Source organism: Crocodylus siamensis, chromosome 3, assembly GCF_052110815.1.
Source record: "Crocodylus siamensis isolate JL-2025a chromosome 3, ASM5211081v1, whole genome shotgun sequence".
Classification (NCBI taxonomy): Eukaryota; Metazoa; Chordata; order Crocodylia; family Crocodylidae; genus Crocodylus; species Crocodylus siamensis.
In genome coordinates, this window is record NC_143397.1 from 135,211,433 (window position 1) to 135,236,114 (window position 24,682).

Consider the following 24,682-nt stretch of genomic DNA (forward strand, 5'->3'; position numbering starts at 1 on the left):
TACAAACGATGGTGGTTGGGGAGAAGTGATGACAGGGAGAAACAGTGGTGGGTGATAGCAGTGGTTGGGTCAGAACACCAGCCCACCTTGGACCCAAGCTGGGTTGTTCTGGCCCATGGCTCCAAAATGTTGCTAACTGCTGCTTTACATTAACAATAACTTGTGCATTATCAATGCATTATACCAGGAGTGGCATGCATACAGCAGGTCTGCTTCATCCAGCCTGCCAAGCTACCAGAAGAGGGGCATGGCTTGTTGTATAATCCAGAGCCCCAAGGCACAGTCTTGCTCGCCCCATGACCATCAGCAGTCTTGCCACAGCTGCATCTCTTCCCTCTATGTCCAACACAGCTGTTGGCACTGCCCTCTGCTGGGTTCAGTTTGCAAAGGAGCCCTGTGGTCTGGATCTGGCTTAGGGCACGGGGTGAGCTTGACACTCCAGCTTTACACTGTTATTTAGCCTTACCTCGCCCTGCTGGCTGATGACTGGCACAGCATACTGAAGTTTAACATCATAGAAAAGGCACTCCAAAAAGACATTTGCTACTCCAATTAGGTTGTGATTTTCTTGTGCTTCATAGAAAGGGTCACCTCTTTTACCAATGAGCTTCCTTATCTGTGTTTAAAAAAGGCACAAAAATAGCTACTCTTTAAACACTGCAAACCACAGAGTGATAAAATTATGCAGAAAACGAAACTGAAGAACCACGTGATCTTTATGCCCTTAATCACCTCATCTTCTATTATCTTGCATTGACCACAGCTAAATTTAGATTAGAAGTACACTACAAAACTAAATTAAAATATTGGGCTGGGGATCATATAACATCTCTTCTCATACAGAAATAGTAATGTGACTTCAATTTTGGAAGCATCAGGCCAAGTAACCTGCTCTAAAGTAAGTGCAATTCTACTGACTTCCAAAATTGCACCTGCTTACATCTCATCTAAAAATGTTTTTATTAAAAAAAAAAAAAAAAACCCCTCCAGAACAAACCAAATTCTTTTCTGAGTGCCCAGCCTGAACAATTGAGCTGGTTGCTGGGGATCATGCATGGGCCTGCAACTGTTCCCTTACTTCTCCTCATACAAGTTCTGCAGCCTATTTTATGTGACCACTCCATATACACAGACAGATCTTCTGGCTCAGCCCCCAACTCATGCTAGGAATCCCTAGAGCTGTATTCCACTCTAGCTGTACAAGACAAGACATTTGCATTCTGCATTCCCCTTTTCCACTCAAAAGAAAAAGGTTTAAATCATATTGTTACTATGCTTAAAGGACTGGATGGGCTAACAGAATATACTAACATATTTTTAAAATAAACTGTGCCTACTGATATGACACTTTTGTGGACTTTAATGGGTGCAAAAATCAAGCCCAAAGGCTCTCTCCTGTTACAAATATGATTAATACATTCTTACTCTGCTGCCTAAAGGTGCTATAATACAAAAGAACAAAGCAACTGCTCAAGCAGGTATGAGAATTATGTTCCATGCAAAGGGATTTGTGTTCTCCCTATCAGCCATGTGGTAGCAGGACACCCCCTTTTACATTCCTACATGGCTATTTAAAGGAGACATTCATGAGCGGTTAAATCCTATTTCAGTCTTTTGCTAGGTGAAGTGAGCCAAGCGTTACTGATATTATAATATAGAACTGATTTCTATGCACAAGAATTATTTTTTTCTTAAAAAAAAAGAAAAAGACCTATGGCCAACTTGATATTTTAGTTATCTGCAAATATCAAGCCAAACTAGGAGAATAATTCTCCTACTGCTTTACGATTTAAGGATACACAACTGAGACAGACTTAAAGTTTTAGGATCAAGCTCTGCCCTCATATGTGCACTTTACGCTCTGAGCAGTCTATATAGCACAGTACACTCTAACTAATGCCATACAGAGTGCCAAAAACAGCATTTTCTTGGTGCTCTGCTCTGATTTACCCACTGATGTCACATTAATTGGAGTTTTATCAGTAAGAGATATGCCTTCATGGAACTTCATGATTCCATAAAGAAATATCTTCTTTCTGAAAGAACTGCAACTAACATTATACGATTCGGACTGGCATAAAAATATTTGAGGGTATAGTTGTAGCAGAAATGCTGTCTTTTCCTTCTTTGGAATGTGTATTCTGTGTTAGGCATTCCTTGTACACCCTTGTTTGTGCAGTGTAATTTATGATACAATCCAAAATAATATACAAACACACACACACACACACTCTTGCACTCACTGTATTGTACCTATAAAAACAGAGTGAAGAGGTGAGAAGAAAACAGATATTTTAAAAAATGGTCAAGTTATATGTATTTTAAATACCTCTGGTACTCTCTCCTTCCAGTCCTGATACAGGTCTCTCATGTCAATCAATTTGTTCTCTAGTTTTTCAATAGTCCACACCTGAGTGCCTTTTCCTTTCCTTCTCACTTGGATAGCAGGCTCACTTACTATTGCCCCTCTCTGTCAGAGAAGAGAAATGATTGACTGTAGAAACATACCCTTAAATATCCTAACTTTTCACTCAAATCATACTCCCACAGTATGTAACTGCACACAGGTTACATGGCTTTCTTTGGTATGTTACCTGTAATACTTCTGCACAGTAACCAAACTTTGCAAACAAAGCTGTGCAGATGCAATGGATCCTTCCTTTCATTCTTCTCAAATACTTTATTTTTAAACAGTGACATTAAATAGGAATAATCTTGTTGTGGCAGCTTATGGTAATATCCTAACTGTGAGCAGTAAAATTCACTGAAACATCAAATATGCCACGTAAAATACACAATGACAAAATCCGAGGCATAACACATGAAACATGCACCTAAGGCAGTGCATGGGAGCTGCAGCAAGCAGCAGGTGTGGGGAGTGTGGGTCACAGAGTGCAAGGTGCTCTGGGAATTGTTCTGTAGTGGCAGTGGAGTTTGCTAATGCTGGGGAGGGAGCTTCCACAATTTTTGCCACTGAAGCCCATGTCTAGGGAGTAAACAAATACTAATTTCAGCAGCAAAATATGGGGTTCATTCTCCCACAAACAGCAGTGAACTTCACTGCTGCTCTACAAAACAACGATTCCTATAACACCTTGTGCTCCATGACCCACATTGCCTGTACTGCTGCTTCCAGTAGCTGGGAAGTGCAGGTGGAGCAGGGGACAGGAGGGTGAGATGTGCACCCCATCCTTCTGGCACCTCTCCCCTTAGGCAGTGCCCCACTCAACCCTGCATTATACTACTGGACAAAATCATATGGGAACGATGTCAGAGTTAGGTATTTAAGAAGACTATTTTCCCTTTAGACCCTTCCCATATGTATTTAAAAAATGCAGAATTCCTTTTTAGTAGTACAGCATCAAAACGCAAACATTTACCCTCATGTCACATGAGCGTAAGGATGCCATACGTTTTTAGGAGGGACTGATAGCATCCATACTTAATGCTATTCTCCAGCTACATAATACTTCAGTGGTTTAAAAACAAACAATTTCCAACTGCAATTGAAAACAAAAACAGGCTCAAATTTCAGTGATTAGCTAAAGTTGCTGCTGCATTTTTCCTGCTCTTGTTTGCTCCTTACCTTTCTGTTGGCACTGAGGTTTGCAGCTGGGATCTGAAGCGTCACTTGATAATCAGTTAGCTTGCTCATTTCTTCTGCTAAGAAGTTTGCCTCTCTCACCAGTGTATTGGCCTTTACTATCTGCTCTCGAAGTTTAGCCAGGCTCTGTCGGAACAATTCATCCCTGTGGTGTAGTAGGTAACATGAAGATATACAGAAACCTATTTCTATTATTGGAAAGTTGTGAATGCAGACCAGTCAAGACTTCTATGAAACAAATCTTGAGAGGAAATACTGTAGCACAATTGCTTGGTGTTTTATATATCATTTTACTGAGAAAACCCAAACCAACATATTAAATAAATAAAGCTTTCAAGTAACACGTACTAGTAGGGTTGTAGCCAGATTTAGATCTATGGAACATGCAAGAAGCCAAGATTTTTTTTGGAAATAACTTTTATTGGACTAACTATATAATTGAGAGAGATGTTAGTCAAGACAAGATGTCCTTTCATTGCACCTGGACAATGGTTTTTGGCTCATTACAACTTACCTAACTCCACCTCTCTGTATTCTACAGATCTTAATTCTTTTACAAAAATAGGTTTGTGTATTTCAACTGCCCTTTCCTTGATCTACAGCTATTTCCTGATATAATCTCTATACTCACCAGGTTTACTTCTCCATCTTTAAGTGACTATTTTTGTTCATGTTATGCAGGTAAAATAAAGTAATTAATTTACTTCATAATTACTTTAGGCCAGAGGTTTTCAACCCTTTAAATATGTGGCCCCCTTTTTAATAAGTGTGTCTCCGGGGGATGGCGAGTGGCCTGGATGCAGAGTGGAAGGGTGGCAAATGGTGGAGCAGCAGCAGTATGCTGTCTGTGTGGCCCTGCTCTCACCCCATCCCGGCCTTGCTCTCATGAGGCAACAGCCTGGGGTGGTGGTGGTGCTCCAACCCTGTCCACCCCCACTTACCCCCTAGGAACTTTCAAAGTACCCCCAGGGGTACAAGTACCCCCGGTTGACAACCCCTGGTTTAGGCTGTTCCTGTTTTTTCCCCAGATCCGAGGAAGGGCATTTTGTACTTGAAAGCCTGTCTAACATCTTTCCCAACTGTAATTAGCTACCAAAAGTGTGAAGGTTGTTCCTAATAGAGTGTAGTAGGCTCAGCACATGTGAGGTTTCATCGATACAAAGTCCTCTGTTTAGATCAAGGTGAGGAATGGCAGACTGTAATCTATAAAATCTACAGGACTAACAGTTTCATTTGAAAAGCTAAGACTACTGCAGACCCTACTGTGTTGTAGAATTCCAAGACCTGTTGTCTGCAGTTAACCATTCTTGGTATAAAGCATCTTATATCCCATATATCAAGTGTACCCTGCAATTAACAGAAGATAATGCACAAATAAACAACTGGGGTCTAACCCCCTTTCTACAAATTCCAAGTCTCTATACCTGTTTGAACAAATCTATTCCAAAATGAAAAATGGCAAGCCAGACCTCCCATGATATTTCTTATTATGCTTGTATCTGTAATACAAGTGCAGGGACATCTCATATACAGGTCCACATCTTTAATAATTTTTCATCTTAACATGGTAGTTCTTTGATCTTACAAAGATAACAAGCCAATGATTTCTCCCTTGCTTTGGGAAACCCTAGAAGTCCTAACAGCACTTACCACACAGCATACTATATCACATACTTTCCTGCAAAAAACCTTTAAGCAAGTCTCAGAAACTTTAGTCTGTAGCAGTGTCTTCTTTGTGCTATGTATAGCCCTTTTTATGCAAAATCCTACTGAAATCAATTGTCATTTTCACAGAATACACAAGATTAGAGACAAGTTTGGGATGAAAGGCAAAACTGTTCTGTGGGGTATGCTGTATGTATGAAAAGCAGTCAGTAGTTTGGCTACGCAGACATTTTATGGTATTTAGCTTGACTTTGATCTATGAGGTTCCTTAATCTCACAGATAGTGCAGCCCAGTTGATAAACCAGTAATTATCAGCAAGAATTGCTCTAATCTTTGCAAGAGGTCTGACAGGGTAGTTCTGCCCTGATAATTCTCCTATGAAAAATACTATGAAGACACATAGATTGGACAGGGACAGCTTTAGTAAAGAGGCCTGGAATCTGGTGCTGTCAGTGGGCATGTCTACATAAGATGTTTACTGCGCAGTAGACTAGTTATCTGTGCAGTAAACATCTCGGTGTCTACATGTGCACCCTATTAGGCTGAAGTAAACTAATTTACTATGCAGCAAGATAGTACTTGTAAATACAAGTACTATCCTGCTTTGGAGTACAAAACTCTGCAGCAGTACATGTGTAGACAATGCCCCACCTGGCTGGGGCATGAGGGTGCTTCAGTGTGGTGGCTACCTGCCAGCTAGCCCCACACTGAAGCATCCTCATGCCCCAGCCAGCCCCCAAGCAGCATGCTGAGCTGAGAAGTACCAGCCCCAGGCTGGCAGGCTGCCCCCCCAGGTACCTTGCCAGCTGGGGCTGTTCCACTCCGGTTCAGTGTGCTGTAATTTTGGGTGCACATACAAATGGCAATAAATTCTGGAGTTTATAGCTCCTGGGCTCATGTTCAAACGACATGCCCAGGAGCAATAAACTCCAGAGTTTGTTTTGCATAAATTGCATGCATTTTGTTTTTTAATAAGGGTGGTATTTTTTATACTGCAATAACATCCAGAGAAATTAACCAGTTCAGAAGATGTGAGAGATGTGGAAGTGAAATCCAGCTGTGAAATCCAAGGGCAACATTTTGGTTCAAAGCCAATTCTACCACATCAATTGCCAAGGTGGTAAGATGTTGAGAAGTTGATCCTGAATCTTGTTCTGGGGTTTGTATCAGCCTGATGCCAGAAATTATTGGATACATTTAAAACTGAATCTATTTCATCTTCTGCTGTCCCATTTCAGAGCACTCTGCCTACTATGAGAAGCAGAGGGAAAAAAGGAGGTTCTTACTACTTCTCAAAGCATTCCCCAAGCAGCAAGACCATTTCAAGGATATGAATTCCAGACCACTTCACTTGCTGACCAGTTCTGAATAGAAGCAGTGGCTCTAACCAAAGTTTTACTTATTTTAATATGCAGCCGCTCAGCAAAGCTATGAAGAGCCCTAAAAGTACTAAAACTATCTGAAAACTCAGGAGGATGAGACTCCATTATTTTCCTGAGACTCCATTATTTCTGTTTGGCCTTCAAAGTTCTGCTTCCAGCTCTTCCAGATATAAAGGAATTGTTTTAATTAAAGCAACAACCATTTTCCCCCAAACTGGCCAAAGAAAACTTTCTAGTCATCACTGGTTACTGGATGAACAGTTTTTTTTCTCATGCCAAACTTGGCACAACTTATGAACTTTGAAAGTAAGACAGAACAAAAACTAAGCACAAAACAAACAGTTTACAGCACTAGATTTTGAGTCTTGTTTTCTGTTTCCTACATTCTGGATCTAAATAATGCAAGACAATTATGTTTAGGCTTTTCTTTTAGATTGACTTTTTATGGGAGAGGTGGAAGAACACCAAAATAGAAGGGAGTACTCAAAGTTAGCATGTATAAAAAAGAGAGTTCAGTGAATAATGAAGTCTCTGTTGTGGAATGTAAATAAGCATTTGCAGAAAACAGAGTTAGAAAAGACCTATTAGTCCATCTAGACACTTCTCCTATTAGTCCATCTAGACACTTCTCCCAGTGAATGAAACAGACCTAAGAACAGACTAGTAATTTGTTTACAACAATATTCCACAGCTGAAATCTTATTGCTCTGATGCTACTGACCATATGACTCCCCTTTTTTAATCTAAGAGGCTTCCTCTGACCTTTTATAACAAGAAGAGAACTCTCTCATTTTCAAGACACAGCCCTACCTTTGCCTAACCTCCACTTATTCTTTCCCCCACTTCCAAAACACTCCTTCCAGAACTAACTCCTGCCAGTCATCTGAGAAACTCTCATACATGCTTTGTCTTTGAGACTTCTTCTTCCATTTCAAACTAAACCTCTCCTTTTTACTCCAAGCCCCTCCTAAAATCTACTGTACATGAAGTCTGGCACCAATGCTTTTTTAAAGACTAATCTACTTTTAGAAACTAAAGCACACACAAAATGAGAGTCAATATCTGAGATTCTGTGCATCCTATGTTTCTGAAGTTTGTCTGTGCTTGAAATATAGTTAGATCCTTGTTGCAGAGTTGTGTTCCCACAGTGATATGTGCACTGACAGCGCCTAACACTTGGGAAAGCTTGATCTTGCGCATTTGATTCCATCCTTTCTTTAGATACGATATCTCTGTTTCTGGAAAGCTTGGTTACCTTACCCTTCAATGCACCACCTCTCTCATTTGTGTTTCTCATTCATTCTTTGTTTTTACTCCTGCATTCTCACCTCTCTTCTGTCCAGAGGTTTACTTTCTGCTGTACAGACTGAGCTGTGTACGAGAGCCGGTCACTGCCATGTTGATGTTGCCTTTCTGGAGAGAGCTGCTGTCGCAGCTGCTCTAGTTCACGCTCATACATCATCCGCTGCTCCTCAAGAGCGCTCCGTTTCTCTTCCAGGTACTGTTTTTCCAGTATCTGGACCACATTTTGAACCGGGTCTGCCAAAGGAAGAATAAAAGAACACCATGTCAGCACCAGAGTTCAACTGTTGTCACCATGGTGCAATAACACTCAGTGTATGCTAGGCACTTATCCAAGGGATTGAATTTACAAACCAAAGCCAAAATAAATGGATACACACAGCAAAAAAGACAGAGCATACAGAGGAGGTGGGAGGAGTGGCAGCTGAGAGATGCACTTGATTCTCTTTCGATTATATTAGTTACACACTTGATTTAAAAAATAATAATAATATGGAGCACCATGGAAGTTAGGACAGGAACACTGAAGAAGAAAGCGAGTCAACAAGAGCAAGGAAATAACAGTAAGAAAAGAATGGAAGAGGATGCTAAGGAAGGAAGAGATAAATTAGAGAGAGAAAAAAATCTTCTCTTTCCCTGTACTAGGAATATGATGGACAGTAGTGGGTAAAAACAGAACAAACCAATGATCTATACTAATCAGGAATACTCAAGAATCCACTCCAAAGTCAATAACCACCACCTGGCATTTTGCTCAGTATATATACTATACATTTCTCAGGACACTGAACAATTCTTTAAAGCATGGGTGCTCAACCCATCCTGAGGGCCAAATTTGGCCCTTGGGGCTCCCCATAGGTCCAGAAATTTGGCAGCAGGGGAGTGGTGGCACCATTTCCTTGCTACCAAACTTGCAGACTCACCAGGAGTCCCAAGTGCTTCTGTTGGATTGTGTGCCCAATCTCAATGCATAAAGCTAGGCACATGCAACGCTAGACCCCAGGCCCTGATCCTGGCACAGAAGGCAGTGCTGGGCCCCAGTGCTGGGATGAGGGAGGGAGGGCCTCTCACTGGGCCCTCGGAGCCCCAATCCTGGTGCAGAGGGGGAGGAAGGAGCAGTGCTGGGTCCCATGGCCCAATCTCGGCACCTGGGACAGGGAGGGGGCTGTGCCGAGCCCTAGGCTCTGATGCTGACACATGGGACTTGAACCAGTCCATGGACCAGCCCCACACGACTCATCTGGCCTCAGGGACAAAAGACTGAGCACCATGGCAATAAAATGTCTCCAAACTGCCACAGCTGTTATTTTTTAGCAGCTTCCATTCACAACTAGTCAGAATTTGCATTCTCATTGGAAAAAGGTTAGTTATTCTTAACTTCTAGATATATAAATGAAGAAAAAGGGATTACTGATTGACCTGAGTTCTGGTACTCAAGCATATAAATTGAATTGTTCACATGCCTGCCTGTGATACTCAGACTAGATGCCTTCTGAATATGCAAAGAATTATTTTCACATTCTCCAGATTTTACTGCATCATCTCTATAATATTTTAAAGTTATAACTAGCTAGAAGAGTGATTTATAGAAGAGTGATTTGGATATTAAATGTTACACAGAAGAAGGAGGACAAGCATGGAAGAGGTTAAAGAGATTTCTACTATGTTTGAAAAGATGGGAAAGAATTATAGGAATGAGTCACTGAGACAAGGATTTCTTAAATTACTCAAATAAATAACTGATGCCAGAAAATGGAGCTTCATAATGCTCACCTGAGAGATCCCTCCAACTACCTGTAGCTAAAGGATCACACTGAAATTTATCAAATGGGATTAAACTATGCCATTAAATATACTTTACAGGAGGTACCTTACAAGCAGGATGTAAATAGTTTTCCAATTTTTAAGAGCATTTTTAGTTTCAGCTGAAATTAAGAAGCACATGAGCATTTACATTTGACATTTCAATATTAAAAGCTCCAATATGGCTTGCAAAAAACACTCCAAAATGAATACAGTCATGCAGCAGAATCACAAACCTCAAAATTCAAAAACCAAGGCCAAAATGGTTCAATTTATAGCTATCTACCATCAAAAGTAATGGAAATGTATTATAAATGGTAAATTCTCCCCAATTCAGAAAGCATACATTAGACAACAAGCAGGATTTAAGCCCTATTTAGTTCAATCTAGAGTCATGCATCCTAAGGAGGATTTTACCCAGTTTACTATCTTTTAAATGGCTCTTCTGTTGTATTAAAGACCCTAATCCTGGAAACCTTTATGCCTACAAAGCAGCCGTTCAGACCTTAAATGACTCGCACAAAGAAAGTTACTTGATCAAGTGTCTGAAAGTGTTTGAAAGAATGAAAAAATACCACATTTACTGGAATACAAGATGACGTCTCCACCCCTCAAATCAGCATTAAGGGAAAAGCTCCTTATCTTACATCCGCACACAAGGAAATCTCATTAAATTCACTGTGCATGCATCTACACATCACCCTACAATGATGTAGTGATGTGCTACATCGCCGTATGGTGCACTATGGAGACACAGTGATTACGCAGGTCTACACGTGATCACCAGCTATGTTGCTGTAGTGGTGTACTCCCTGGGTATAGCACACTGCTACAGTGACACAGCAGTGAAATCTACCCGTGTGCCATACACCTTCTGCAGTACCCACCCATATTGCACCATACCTTAGTACTTCCAAGAGGAAGTACTAAAGCACGGTGCTGTAGCAATGTCACCATATAGTGATGTGTAGATGTGCCCTGTCTATATGGAACCGTTGCCAAAGGCAACATGTGCTCAGTCACAGAAATAAACTATGAAGCTGATTTAAATGCAGCCAACATTAAGCATGACTTAAAACACATGGGTGATATGGAGCAAACATGCTGATTGGAACTACTTTTTTTTTTTTTTTAATACTATAATTTTCCGTATTCCAAGCCAAATTAGCCAAAACAAATTTCAAATCTGAGAGTCAGTCTAGAACCATTTGTGGCCCTACTACCAGCAAACATCCTCCACCCCCATCCGGGGCTTCAGATGTTCCCAAATCCTTTGGCAGGCATTCTACTTGCAGGCCCCAACCCGGAGGTTTGGGGTTCTCATCTGTCCCCAAATTTTGCTTGCCCTTAGCCATAAGGCCCCAGGAACAAGTTAAGGAAGAGTCTCCCATTTCTATAAAGTGGGCATAAAGCCAAGGTTAACTATGCATTACAAGTGCAGGTAATATCCTGTGCCAGCAGAGCGGTCTTCCCCAAGTGCAACTAGGAAGCCACCATGGTGATGATGGTATTTCCTCTGCCAGACAAGTATACACTACACTTGACCTGAGCCCTTCAGAGGCCAAGAAGCTGATGGGAACTTACCACAAAAATAGGTTAGTGGAGCCTACATGAATAAGATATACAGTAGTGCCCACTGAGAACACAGTCTCGCTCAGCGCCAACTCCTTTTCAAGTCATGGTTAGCCACTACACTGCATATATTTCAACTTCATCTTCATTCTCACAGCTGAGCTGGGCCTTTCCCAATGATTCCTGTTTCTTCACCAGCCTTAAATGTCTGGCAAACATCACCAAATACAGACCCAAACAGTTCACCCAGAATCCCTCTGTCACCTCCTCGTCTCTCAGCCTGTCCCATATGATTAGTGTGGGTCCACCCTCCATGAAATGGAGCCAGAGCAGGTTGCCTTGTACCTCATCTGCATATAAATCTCTGGAGGATCCCAAGACTCGTGACAAGAACACATCCCATTCGAGTCATGAGTGGGGGTGCTAATCAGATCCTTTGTGGGGGGTGGGGTACCTGTGGTACACACGCATACTGAGCAGTGCTGAGCTGCAGGGTTGCCCTGGCTTGAAATGCTGTTGACTCTGCAGGGGCCCAGCCCAATGAACTATATGATAATCATGTCTTTTGGCTTTAGACTAATACCATGTATAGCATGTACCATGTATAAATAAGTACTGTTCAAAAGTGAGTTTATGAAGTACTTATGCTAAAATTTGCAGCAGTTTAAAAAGTGTAATATGCATCAATTAAGGATGAACTAAGTAAATGGGGTACTATATGCAAATGACTGAAAACATGCTTATTTCCAGGTCAGTGTTTTCAAATTTGCCCCTCATTTTCATGTGCTCAGGAATAGCAGGGTCTGCCAGTAAGGAGGTGAGAAAGGGCTGCAGGAGGCAAAGGTTGGGGGAAATAAGGGAGCTACGTGATCTCCCCCAGATGTATTTTCCCTGCTGCAGCACTGGGAGAGGGACACATTCAGGCCAATTTCCAATAATTAGATTCTATACCTAGAAAGTTATAATAAATTTATAAAATCTCCATATACAGAACCTCATTATGGGGGTTGTTTTACATTCAGGGTCACCTTATATTCAAGTAGATACAATACGTACTTTCTGCAAAGCAGTGCTGTGCTTCATTTCCATTTGAAAAGTCACTTCATTCATGAGCTTGTGACATTAACCCAATAATGACGATAAATAAAATGATTTAAATGAATGTATCTGAACACCTGTCAGACCCAAACTATCATCTGAGAGAAGCTGAATGAAAGCACTACTTCATTAAGCTGTACTGGAAAATCCTCACGGTGAACTGTATTAAATCCCCCCCCCCAAAACAAACAAACCAAAAAACCCAATCTAATTGGGAGGCCCCTCAAACTAACCACATAATTTACTGAACCACTAAAAGCTATGTGGGGATATAAAGCAGACTTTTATGCTGTACTGGTGGTCAGACCAGTGTTACAAATCTGTGGTACAAAGCTGAACTGTCACAATCTCAAAAGGGAAATCAGTGTGTTGAGGAGAAAAATGCACTTCAGTGGCTCACCCACATGGTCTTCACAGTTCTGCCCTTTCCTCAGAGCTGTACTAGTACCAGATGTGGTACATGACCTTGTTACTATGTTTATGGAGGATAAATTTGTCATGTGACTTTGTCCTCTAAAGGGCAAGACATTTATTTAAAAAGGGGTCTTAAAAAAACCCAACAACAAAACAGAGAAGACAGTAAAAGAAAATACTGCTTTTGTTTTCATTTTTCTCTCAAAAGAGTCCAAAGAATGAGATTTTTAATTATGGCTTCTCACAGTTACTTTCCCCCAGTTTTTTATAGCAAACATATTACTTAAACATACAGCATTTTGAAGCTATGCACCATCTATGACTGTTGTTATCTGTTGTGTATTGGGTGGGAGGGAGAAGAACATTAACGAAAAGAAAATCTGCACTATTTTTCAGTGAGGATATCCAAAATACAACAGGCCAGGACAAAAATAATCATGGATTCCATTCAGAGGAGACAAATGGACTAAAATATGTTTCTCATACTTTTGAGATATTTTGGGACATAATTTACAGTAGCTAGTTACAGCAAAAGAAACTCAAAAGACATGCCCCTTAAATCATAGAACACTGACTCATTGTAGACCACTATAACTTATTTGCATCCCTGGTTAGTGACAAGCAGTTCAAGCATCAATTAATGCTTTCAAATTAGTTCACGAGCCTCATGCATGAGCCAATCAAATTTAAAACCTTTGTTCCAGTTTTGGCACAAATACGTGATGATTTGAGGCATTAAGACAGGAAACAGAGTCGTCATGAAGGATGACAATACTGAAGACCACCAAGAGGGCAAATTCATCTGAAATTCTCCTCCTAGCATGGGTGAACCAGAATGAGCATATCTCCATGATTAAAAAGTAATCTGCATAAATTAAAAGCCCTGATTCTACAACACAAGCAGTTCCAGTGAAGTCAATGGAATTACCAATGTGAGGCAGGCTTGCAGAATCAGTCCCTAAAATATACTGAGCTATTTATATAATAAAAATCAGTAAAGCACAAAATTATGCCATATTCAACAAAAAAACATAACAAAATAAAGATGTAGCTAAGAGAACTGTAAATAACATATTCTGGTAATAACTGTGAAACACAACAGGTAATGAACCACAACAGGCAATGTACCATTATTGTGCTGATAGACTAGGAAGAAGGAGGAGGGAAAGCAAGAGAAGATGAGGCAGGAAGATTTTGCCACTGACACACCAACTAATTTTTCTCTTTAACAGTGGGGTAAAAGTCAAAGTATTTTCTCTTTTGCTGAGCACATGTGTTTATATAAGGTAACTGCAAAAACATGCCATGAAATTAGGCTCTTCATTACCTCTTCTGACCTGACTATCCAGCACACAATTTTGCCATAAATTGAAGTCTACCTATAACAGGAACATCCAATTGGAAGCCTGTGGGCCACATCTGGCCTCCAAGGGGTTATAACCTCCAGCAATCATCCCCAGCCCCTCTGGATACTGTTCCCTGACAGCTCCAGCTGCTGCTGTCCTTGGGCTCCTCTTTACTCCTCCAGCTACTGCAACTTGCCCTCACCCCGGTACAATGCATGGGGATGAGGTCTCCTATGGCTGGATAGCTTGCAGGGGATCTTGGGCCCCCATGCCATGCTGGTACAGTACAGTGGGCTTGTGTGCGTGTAGGGGGTGGCTGCCTCAAGGTGCAGCAGTGGGTGGGCACATGGTGTGCTGCGGTGCAGTGTTCCAGGTGCAAAGGTATTCATGCAGCACAGTGGGGATGGGAGAGAGTGGAAGAAGTAGACATGCAGCCTGCACAGAATGTGGCCATGAAGCTTGTGGCCCCCAGCTACTCAGAAGTTAGACAGCATCATTTTACTCCCACAACTCATTGTAGGCAGGAGCTTAGCAGAATTTAGGAAAGTATTAGCCATCCCTCTCTGCTCACCATTCACAGTTATATCACATAGGATAATCATGTGTAAAGCCATGAACTCACTATGCTTTAGGGCAGAAACTAACCATTAAATTAACTAGGGAGTCTCTTTCTAATCAATGGGCAGTTTATTCTATAATTATTTATAAGGGTGTTTATTTTACCCATCTCTGAAGCACCTAGGAGCTGTCAAGAGAAACTACTCTAGTCTAGACAGACCACTGGTCAGATCCAGCACGTCGTAAGCTCAAACATCTGGACAAGGTTTCAACTGGATCCAAACTAGGTTTCTACTTCACACACCCTAGACATTCTCTTACCATTACTATTCAGTGTTTTCATTATAACCTCCATTTGTGCAAATTCATAGTTGTAATCTGCTTCTGAAGAAGCCTCACTGGCTGCATCCAGATCATGTTCTGCTAATACAGTTTCTTTTTCAAAATCTTTCAGCCAGTCTCGTCGCTTTCTCTTTGGCAGGTTGATTCTGGTTAAAAAATTGAAAGTGACTTCTTAAAAGCTTTTAAAAACAGTAGCATTGAAAAAAAAATAGGTAAAAAAATAAAGGGGCTGAAGAAGTGAATAAGTTATTACCTAAAAAAGTGGTTGTTTCCCCACAGTATTCTATCTCCGTGCCACAACTGCGTGACAGAACATACCAGTGCACCATTCACACAGGATCTGCAAGAACAAAAGACAACCTTGGCAAAATCCCAGAAATTACAGATGAAAAGATACCTACAAAAATAAGCAGTCTGTTCTTCTCACCTATGCAAGTTCATATGTAACATGACACATGACTTAGTAAGATTTAATTTAAAAGGATACATGTGACAATAGATCATGAAAAACTGTTTCCCACTGTTTTTAAAAAAACTGTTTGATGTTGTAGCCCTTCACTGAAACAGTAGGGGGACAAGGATTTCATTTCAGCTTCACAACCTCAGTTTAAGAAAACCTCATGTACATTCCAGAAACTGGGTCACAGTCTGCTCATTGTAAACAGTCTGTGAACTTAGTTACATGCAAACCTTGCTGAGAAAGCTTATATATTGTTATTTTCCTATTTGCAAGAAACAGATTAGTCTAATGCAAAATATTTCTAAACTTGCTACCATCAATCTATAATTTATTTAGGTATATAACTATGTCTGTCTTATATCACTGAAGTTCATTCTTCTTATAAACTAAGCTCTCAGTAACAAGATTCTATTTTTGTAAAAATTTGGAACAGCATTTGCACTGACATGTATCTGTATTTCAGCTTTATTCAAAAAAGAGAGAGAAAAAAAGTGTTCATTTCTTGTATGTAGCTCACAAAACATGAAGATGACATTTTCCCCCCAAATGTAATGCGGTAAGATGAATACAGTTTTTCAGATTCAGTTCTAAATTCAGTTTTGTACTTCAAGTCATTGCAAGTCTTAGATATGAAACAAGCTATTCTGCTTAAGTTGTTACCAGAGTTTCAAAGTTGATGTTGATATAAATAGCCTAGAAACACCTACTTAAACATTTCAGACCAGTCACAAATAAAGGAAAACATATTTTTTTATACATTTTTCCACTGACATGCTCCTTTGTTCTTGCCAGTCTAAATGACTAACCCCTACTACTGTAACTCTATCACTGTAAGCCTGAATCCCATCTGTTTGGAATTTTGTCCATGAGTCTACAGCACTATGATATATGGACTACAATATACTTTATAGCAAGTACAGGGAGAAGTGCTTGAAAAATTGCAAAGATCTCACTTTTGTTTCCTAAATTATACCTCTTAACGGTGATAATAAGCAAGCAGTGAGACTACAGAAGTGGTACTTTTGTAATTAATTATTACATGCTTTTGGTGATAGTACAAAGCTGAGAGAGACTTTTCAAGCTTCAGCAAAGAAGAAATGATTCCCTATATCCCCTAGAAATGATTCCCTAGATACAGAATGTTACTACAATAATGAAACAAATGAGAGAAAAACAACCTGGGACCTGTTTATTGGACCCGACAATCATTCTCAGGATGAATTCATACCTCTCTTCTCACAAAGCCCAAAGCCTATGGCAAAGGATTCATATAATTAATTATCTGTCCCTCCTTGTTCCACACACCCTATAACATGGGTTATTCAGAGCCAACATACAGACAGCACAAAGCTCCTTTGTGTACAAGTATATCTCACTTCAGTGTTTTGCTGAAATAATCCAAATTGAACCTACTTGTCAAATTCACTACACATTATACCTGACAGTGAAACCAGAAAGTATCAAAAGTCACCTTCCAGTATTAAGAAGCAAATGTTGCATAGGCTAAGTTATGGTGAACTTCTGTACCTTGCATTTTCTTTTGGTGTGAGGGTAACTTCCCCATCTGGTGCAATGTCAATCTCACAGTGCTCTGGCTGGATTCCTATGCCAAAGAGCTGTATATCCTGAGAGGTATCTGCACCAACCCGCGTATGATCCTGCGTTACAGATTATCATAAAAAAAAAAAAAATCAGTAAGAGTCAAAAGTTATTCATTTACATAATTCAGATGCAATCTGACAACTGAAGTACTACGAATATGACTAATTATTGTTCTATGCAGGATTTCATCTCTGCAGTATTGTTTCAAAGAACATAAAACAGGGACTGACCAATGAGTTCCAATTTACATATTTCACTTATTATTTTTATTGCATATTAGCTTAATATTTCAGTTCTGCTGGAAAAAACAATACAGTATAGATAGAATCCAGTCCCAAGTTTCAGTTATGCATGTACAAACACACGGAAGACAATGGAGTCACACCACTGAAACTCAGACTTTAATTGTGACGGTAAATCTTTACTTTTTGTTACAATACATAATGGGGACCACCTTGACTCTCAGTCCAATGGAGTTTGCAGGGCTGAGGTGAGGGAGGGAGGGATTTGGAGGGCAAGAGAGAACCCACACAGAACACTTGATATGGACTTACATGGAATTCCATGACATTCTGTCTACTAGATCACTTCAGAGTTGAAGCCCTTTCTGGATATTCCCAAGCTGCTTGTTTTAGAAATAACGTATAACAATATGGTTTATAAACCAGACAATTTCACCAGTTAGACTATAACTCCCAGATTTCATACCTCAAATACAATTCTCAATTTGCAGGTAGGAAAGCAGGGGCTCACATCAACCTGCTGGTGCTTGGCCACAATTTATAGCTACCATGCGTTAGCTCTCATTTACAAGGGGTAAGAGATGGATATGGAGAGTTAATGCAGAACAGATGATTCAATACAACGCTCTCCATTTACCCCACAATAACCTATTTATGTACCCAATTTAGGGATCAAACTGGACCATAAGAATTTATATAACACCCATGCTTGGACCAATTCTCATCCCACCCTGAGGAAACTAGGAGTCAATCCACCAAACTCAATGAAGCTGAAATGCAAGAGAGAATGGAAGTCTTAGCAATACAAAGAGAATCAGGCTTCTTAGGCTGTTTTTTTGTTTGTTTGTTTGGTTTTTTTAAAGTGCTTTACCAGAAGCAGTGCATTACTTTGACCCAGCTCTACAGCATCTGTATAGATTGGGCACTTCAACAGGGCCTTTTGGCACTTTTATCCAAAGCTGATTCAATCAGCTTTTAGATAAGAACACCAAAAAAGCCCCATGAAAATGCCCAACTAACGTGTTGCCTCTTTTGGGCATGCACTGGGCTCAGGGCAGGAGCACATGGTTTTTAAAATAAAGCACTGTTTGTTTGGGGGTTTTTAATGTCTGCAAGCAGCCTTGTTTTCTATGCTTAACCTTATAACTAGTCTTAGGAGTCCATCATTCTAAACACCCAACTCATTCCAAAGTTAAAATAAAAATCCAGGAGAATCAACTGCTCTCATGTATGATTTGTTAAAGGTCAGTACCCTGTTTCCACACTTACCTTTAAATAATAAACCAAAAGTTCATTGAGGGCAGGGTCTGCATTCAGATTCACCAGATAACATTTGTCATCCCCAACCTTGATACCAGAGGATTCTAAGGAAATTCCCATGCTCTCTAGCTGCTTTTGCCTCTCCTATAAACATACAACAAGGTTAATTTAAGATCTACTACTGTAGTTTACCAAGACAATACAGAAACAATAGTAAGTAAACAAGACCGAAGAGTAACTGAACAGTAATCTAGCTATACACTGAACACCGCTACTGAAAATATTGTTGACCATAAGTTGCAGGGAAAGGACTAGCTAAAAAAGATGGTTGCACTTTGTATTCTTTTACAAGATGTTGTTATGTACTGTAGCTTAATCCTTGAATGATTACTCACATTGAAAAGCACCTGCTTATGCGAGTAGTCCCATGAATCTTAGAGTTTCAGAATCAGATTTCATGAATTCCCATTGCAAATTTGTGTCAATATGTACAAACAGTGGAGAAATAAACATGATGAGATTTTGTTTTGTTTTTAAGGGGCCACAAAATACTTAATGTTGATAGAAATATTTCCACAATTTTCTAACTAATTCAGCAAAAGTATCTAGATGCAAATGTTCTTTTTAAAAGGTTACAAACCAAACGGCATATTTTTGATGAGGGCTTGAAAAGGAAACTGACTCATTCACTTCACAAGTTACAAACATAGCATAAATTTCAGAAAGCAAACCTGAATCTTAGCATCTTTTTAGGCAAAGACAAGATTAGCAACACAAGTACAAGCATTTATTTATGTTTGTTCTTTACTTTTAAGAGCCCCTGGAGGTTTAGGGAACTGTCAAAAGCTCACAGCTCACCGAAATGGCTGACTGCACTTGGAAAAATCCTGTCTCCTTTGAAGTCCAGAGAGTATTAAGGTATGACTATCCATTTTATTCAAGTTCACGTAGTGGTCTTTTAAATTTGAAATTGCCTACACACTTTAACATTTGCTCTTATTTCACAAAATTATTTTTTTAGCAGTCACAGCAAAGAGCCCACTAAATCTGCTCTAATGAAATTGTTTGTTCTAGCATACCACAGTGTACTCTGGACATAAGGTTAAATGAGGCCACGAGACAACAGATAATACCAAGAATGCATGAAAGATCAAACAGAGGGACTCACAAAAGTAAAGGAAGAAAGAACAACATCCAGCTAGTGTAAATCAGTATAGGTGCCCTGAAAATGACTGGGCTGAGATAATTTACACTAGCTGAACATGTGGCCTTCAGTACACAAAATGTTCTGGCCTACCAATAAAAAAAATATTGCCCACAGAAATTCTTGCCTCTGGCCTACCTGTGCAATTTCTTCTGTTTTCCTTAGCTTTTCCTCCCAGGTGACTGTTAATTCTCTTATCAGTTTTTCAGATTCTTCCAATTTTTCCTTCAGCTCTGGTGCCTTCATAGCCTTGATGTCAAGAAGAAAAACTGAAATAATCTTAAGAGCTTCCCTTACTTCATGATGCATAAAATAACTTCCTGTTCTAGATGGTTTTAGCAAGCTTCTGGATTAATAACAACCTCTCTAATGAGCCAAGCTGAGCCAAGATAAAATTTGACTCATTTTTTCTTCAGTGAATAGGCTGAATGGATTCCCAGCTGAGGTGACAGAACAGATTTGCACAAGCTGAAGTACTTTGCATCAGCACTGAAGTTGCATCTATAGGGCTCCATATCAAATTGGAAGAGTTGGCCAGACATACATAAATTAATTACATTTTATATTTGTGGAAAACTAAACAACAACCTCTAGGGCTAAAGTGATCAAGTTTTCATTATTTCCTATTTTTCAGTTTTCTCATTTATAAACTTATACCACTTTCTGCATTAAGATAGAGTTGTTCTTTCTTGCATTCTAAATGCCACACAAATCTACCCCAGATCTATTTTAATCTCATCTGTTCCTTTTCTTTATGCTTTGCCAAAGCTACTTCTTATTTTTGTAAGATTTTGGCAATGATTTCTGAGTGCCAAACATACTGAATAGAAAGATGGTCTGTACCCCAGTGACCTTAGTCTCTGAGGGAAACAAAATATGGAAACAAGCACGCAGAAGTGCACACGTTTTATCTCTGACTTAATGCCTTTCATACTTCCCTATTTTGCACAACTAAGCTGCATCCTACTCCTTGAAAAAAGGACCCCTGAAAATCTACCCCTGCTATAAAACTCTATATATCTTTAGAACCAGTCTGTGTTGTATTACATTGCAACCAATTTTCTTTAATTCCTCAGAAACAGTTTAACTTGGCAAGAACCATCTTCTGTCCAGTCCTGTGTCTGCTCACAAGGGGCTCATAAACAAATATTTCTGCGTCTGCTGGAACTCTTTCAGGAAAACAAACTAATTACTTAAAATCAATAAAGCAAGCACCCTTTCCATGATTTGTAAAAATTACACAGAGAATGACATTCCTATTATGACATGACATTTCCTATATGAGTTCTGTCTACAAAGAGCAACAATAATTTTACCTCAGCTTGTGACAGCTGCTCCTTCAGTTTTTCCACTTCTTCACGTAACTCACGGATGACCCTTGCGTTTGGATCTTCATTGACCACAGCATGATTGACTATCCTTTTGGCTCTGTCTGCGTATCGCAGTGTGGAGAGAGTTTCTTCATAATTGTCTGCTGCTGGACTAATCGTGGCTATCATAGCAGTTTGGCTGTTTCCTCCCAAGTTATCCTGTAGTGCACATTCATGGAAAGCTTGAGGCATATAAAACAGATTATACAAAGCATTTTATATACTCTGTGATCATAATATGCCCTTGTAAAGAAAGAATCTGAAATATGAATTACACCTCTTATTAGATATTAGAGCTGTGCGAAGCTTTGATTCCCAATTTGATCTGGCAGAGATTTGACCTGATTCAGTGGCCAAATCTCCGAATCCAAATAGAATCAGAGGACCCTTTAATCTCTCCGAATCGAATTGCAACCCTACAAATCAAACTGGAGAGATTCAGAAAGATTTAGCGATTTGGAAATAGACACAGCTTTAAATGTTTTTTCTACATACCTCAAGGTAGCAGGTGCGGCTCATGATAGCTGTGATGCTGGGGTGGATGAAGCATCCCTCAGGAGCACAGAAGGCTGCCCAGTGTGCTCATCAGCAGACCTGAAAATAGACCAGAAGCACTTCTGGTTCACTTCCGGGTCTGCTGGAGAACGCACTGGGGGCTCCCCCATGGCCCCTGGCTCAGCAACTGGTGCCTCCAGGGTTTGGAGGAGGCACCTGGGGTCCTCCCGCAGCTGACTGCTGAGCCGGGGGGACACTGGGGAGGAGGGGGAACGTTGCCAGCAGACCTGGAAGTGAACCAGAAGTACTTCTGGTCCGCTTTTGGGTTCGCCACCAAGCACGTGGGGGCCCCCCCGCACTCCTGTGGGATGCTCCATCAGCCCCTCTATTGCAGCATTCACAAGCTGTGTCTATGTCTGAATCACTGATTCTCCAAATCAGCACTGAACCTTTAGATTCCAATTTGGCCAAATCAAATTGGGGACAGTGATCCAAATCAATGAATTGAATCACCATTCCCAATTTGGGCCAAATCCAAATGGAATAAGGCCTGTTGCACAGACCCCCATTAGATATCAAAGTGGTTTGTTTAGTTAACCTCTGATCTATGAACAATTTGGAGGTCTCTGCACCTGACTCAATCCCACTACAGATTTAGGTGAAAGATATACAGTTGGTCAAAATACCACTGCAGTCTGAGCAAAAACAGCACAATAGGTTTTAGTTTCCACAGTATTAGGAACAGCTCGCACTTAGCTCCCTAGTCCAGGGTTTGGCAACATACAGCCTGCAAAACCACTGGGTCTGTTTCATGAAGCCAAGGGGCTTCAGTGACATTCCAGCAACAGGGGACTTTGCCTCTGCCTGCATAGTGAGGAGATGCACCTGTGCTGTAGCTGGCGGCAGGGAAAAATAGCAGCAGGGAAAAGCTGCAGTCACAACATTCAAGTCAGAACACTGGCCTGTTTCTGATGCGAGCCTGGTTTCTCCAGCTTACAGGTCTGAAAAGTTGGTAACTACTTCCCTGGTGTATTAAAAATCAAGCGTTGATGTGTGTGTGTGGAACAGCAGGCTTAGATCCCAAACCACAATAAGGTCAGTTTGTCAAAGGTGAAAGTGAGACCATGCCATTACCTTGAGAAGCCAAGTGAGCACAGAGTCTCTATAAGGCACAAACTTGTTTTTTCCCTTTCCCGCTGATTGGTCAGCAAGCGATGATATAACCAATCCCAGCGTTGACAGCGACCTAAGAAAACAACACAATATTAACTGCTTTGTATAGATACTACAAACAAAATAACTTGTTAAAATGCAGAAGTAGAGTATCTCTGAAACACCCGGGCTTGGTGGTCTGCACAAGTTCACATACAGGTTTTAAAGACACCTGTTAAAAAGTGACCATATTTGTTATAAGACAACTAGATTCAAAGGGTCGTCTAAATGGTTGGGCTGATGAGCCTAAACCAGAGGATTGGAGGTCGGTTTATATTTTTAACTGTTTTTATAATTTTATGCACCTTAAAATATTTTAAAATAATTCTATAATTTATAATATTTTAATTATGTTATTTTAATAATGAGACTAATGTAGCAACATGCTTCAAAACCCTAGCCCTCGCTGCTTTGTGGGTATTCTTTTACTGGAGAAAGGCTAAGGGACATCACCCTGACAGAAATGTCCCCTTGCTGAGGTATTAGACAGTCAGCAGCAGTTCTTATCTGTTGCTCTCTGGCAGAAGCTACAGCCATAGAGGCACTGAAAATTTGGACTTGGTCTGTTTGGCCTTTAGATTCTGTCTCAGTGGTCTAAAGGGAGGATGGTAGGCCCTGGGCAGCCTCTACTTCTCCAAACTCTTGCCTAGGCACATGCATGGAAGGTCCTGGTGTGATGACTGTAGACCTCTTGCATGTACACCATGATCCAAAAATCAATGGCTGCCTATTATATTATTAAAGTACCTACATTTCCTCAGAAGTTAAAATGTCTTGTCCTTGTCCCTTTTGCCTCACAACTTTTATTTTATTGAGTAGTTGGCTGTGTAGAACAATGTTAAAAGTCCTTGTCTCTGCCACTTAAGTTCTCTGCCTGATCATGAAAACACATCCTGGTCATACTCAACTCTAAAGCACAAGCAGCACCACTGAAGTCACTGGGACTACTAATACACTTAAACCATGTATGCAAGCCATGTGCAGAATCAGCAACTATATTCGATTGACAGCATATTTAATGTGTGAGGTTACAAGAAATCTTGTCTCAAGAATTTCTCTCAGTATGCCCAACTAATCAAGTAACTAATGCTGACAATCACAGGAACTACTAGAATTAAGGCACTTAATATATATTATGTACATCTCAAATGAAACAACTTGGGGAATCTGTCTGTGTAGAAGCTTACACATTATGTTTCAAATAGGGAACTCTATACACATCTGTCACAGAGTAACATGGGGTTTGCCTTATTCCAATATTTTCTTCTTACCTGCAGGTCAGATGGAATTTCACAGGGTAATGAGATGGGGTTAATCATGGATGATTCTTTGTTCACATGGAAGTGCCACTGGATAAAGCTAGCTACTGTCCACAAGAATAGTCTGTCCTAATGGGATGCTAAGTAACAGTCACTTAGTGCTGGTGACAGGGGCTTTGGTCACCTGACAAGGACATCAAAAAGTCACTTGACAAAATGCCTGAAGTTTTTAAAATATAAGGTCTTTTACCCAACATTTTAAAGGGGAGACAGACAGAAAGACTCCATATTCCAGAGAAGTCACATGCAAAAGCTATCAGAAGAGGAGGAACCTACAGGTATATAGGGACCAGGAGGAAGACTAAGGGAAATGTGGGGCTCTTGCAGAATGGGATGGGACAGTTGATAACAGACAGTCAGGAGAAAGCTGAACTCTTTAATGAATACTTTGCATCAGCATTCTTGCATACAAATGGTGATTGCCTACCTGG

At 40.3% G+C, this 24,682-nt stretch overlaps 1 protein-coding gene across 7 annotated transcripts in view; it reads right to left on the bottom strand.

Annotated features, from left to right (window-relative positions):
• The window catches only part of KIF13A (kinesin family member 13A), a 197,382-nt gene that overhangs the window by 47,670 nt on the left and 125,030 nt on the right, over positions 1-24,682 (bottom strand). For 4 of the 7 annotated variants that reach the window (XM_090039270.1, XM_090039268.1, XM_090039269.1 and 1 more), the window contains exons 10-20: positions 22,855-22,966; positions 21,172-21,384; positions 19,994-20,104; positions 18,661-18,795; positions 17,075-17,205; positions 15,341-15,427; positions 15,067-15,233; positions 7,981-8,191; positions 3,587-3,749; positions 2,330-2,470; positions 467-616 (exon numbers count right to left, since the gene is read on the bottom strand). In XM_090039270.1, the coding sequence (XP_089895396.1) occupies positions 467-616; positions 2,330-2,470; positions 3,587-3,749; positions 7,981-8,191; positions 15,067-15,233; positions 15,341-15,427; positions 17,075-17,205; positions 18,661-18,795; positions 19,994-20,104; positions 21,172-21,384; positions 22,855-22,966 (1,621 nt within the window). Of the gene's footprint in view, positions 1-466; positions 617-2,329; positions 2,471-3,586; positions 3,750-7,980; positions 8,192-13,534; positions 13,658-15,066; positions 15,234-15,340; positions 15,428-17,074; positions 17,206-18,660; positions 18,796-19,993; positions 20,105-21,171; positions 21,385-22,854; positions 22,967-24,682 lie in introns of all 7 variants that reach the window. The other 3 variants (XM_090039264.1, XM_090039265.1, XM_090039263.1) reach the window with 1 other exon arrangement.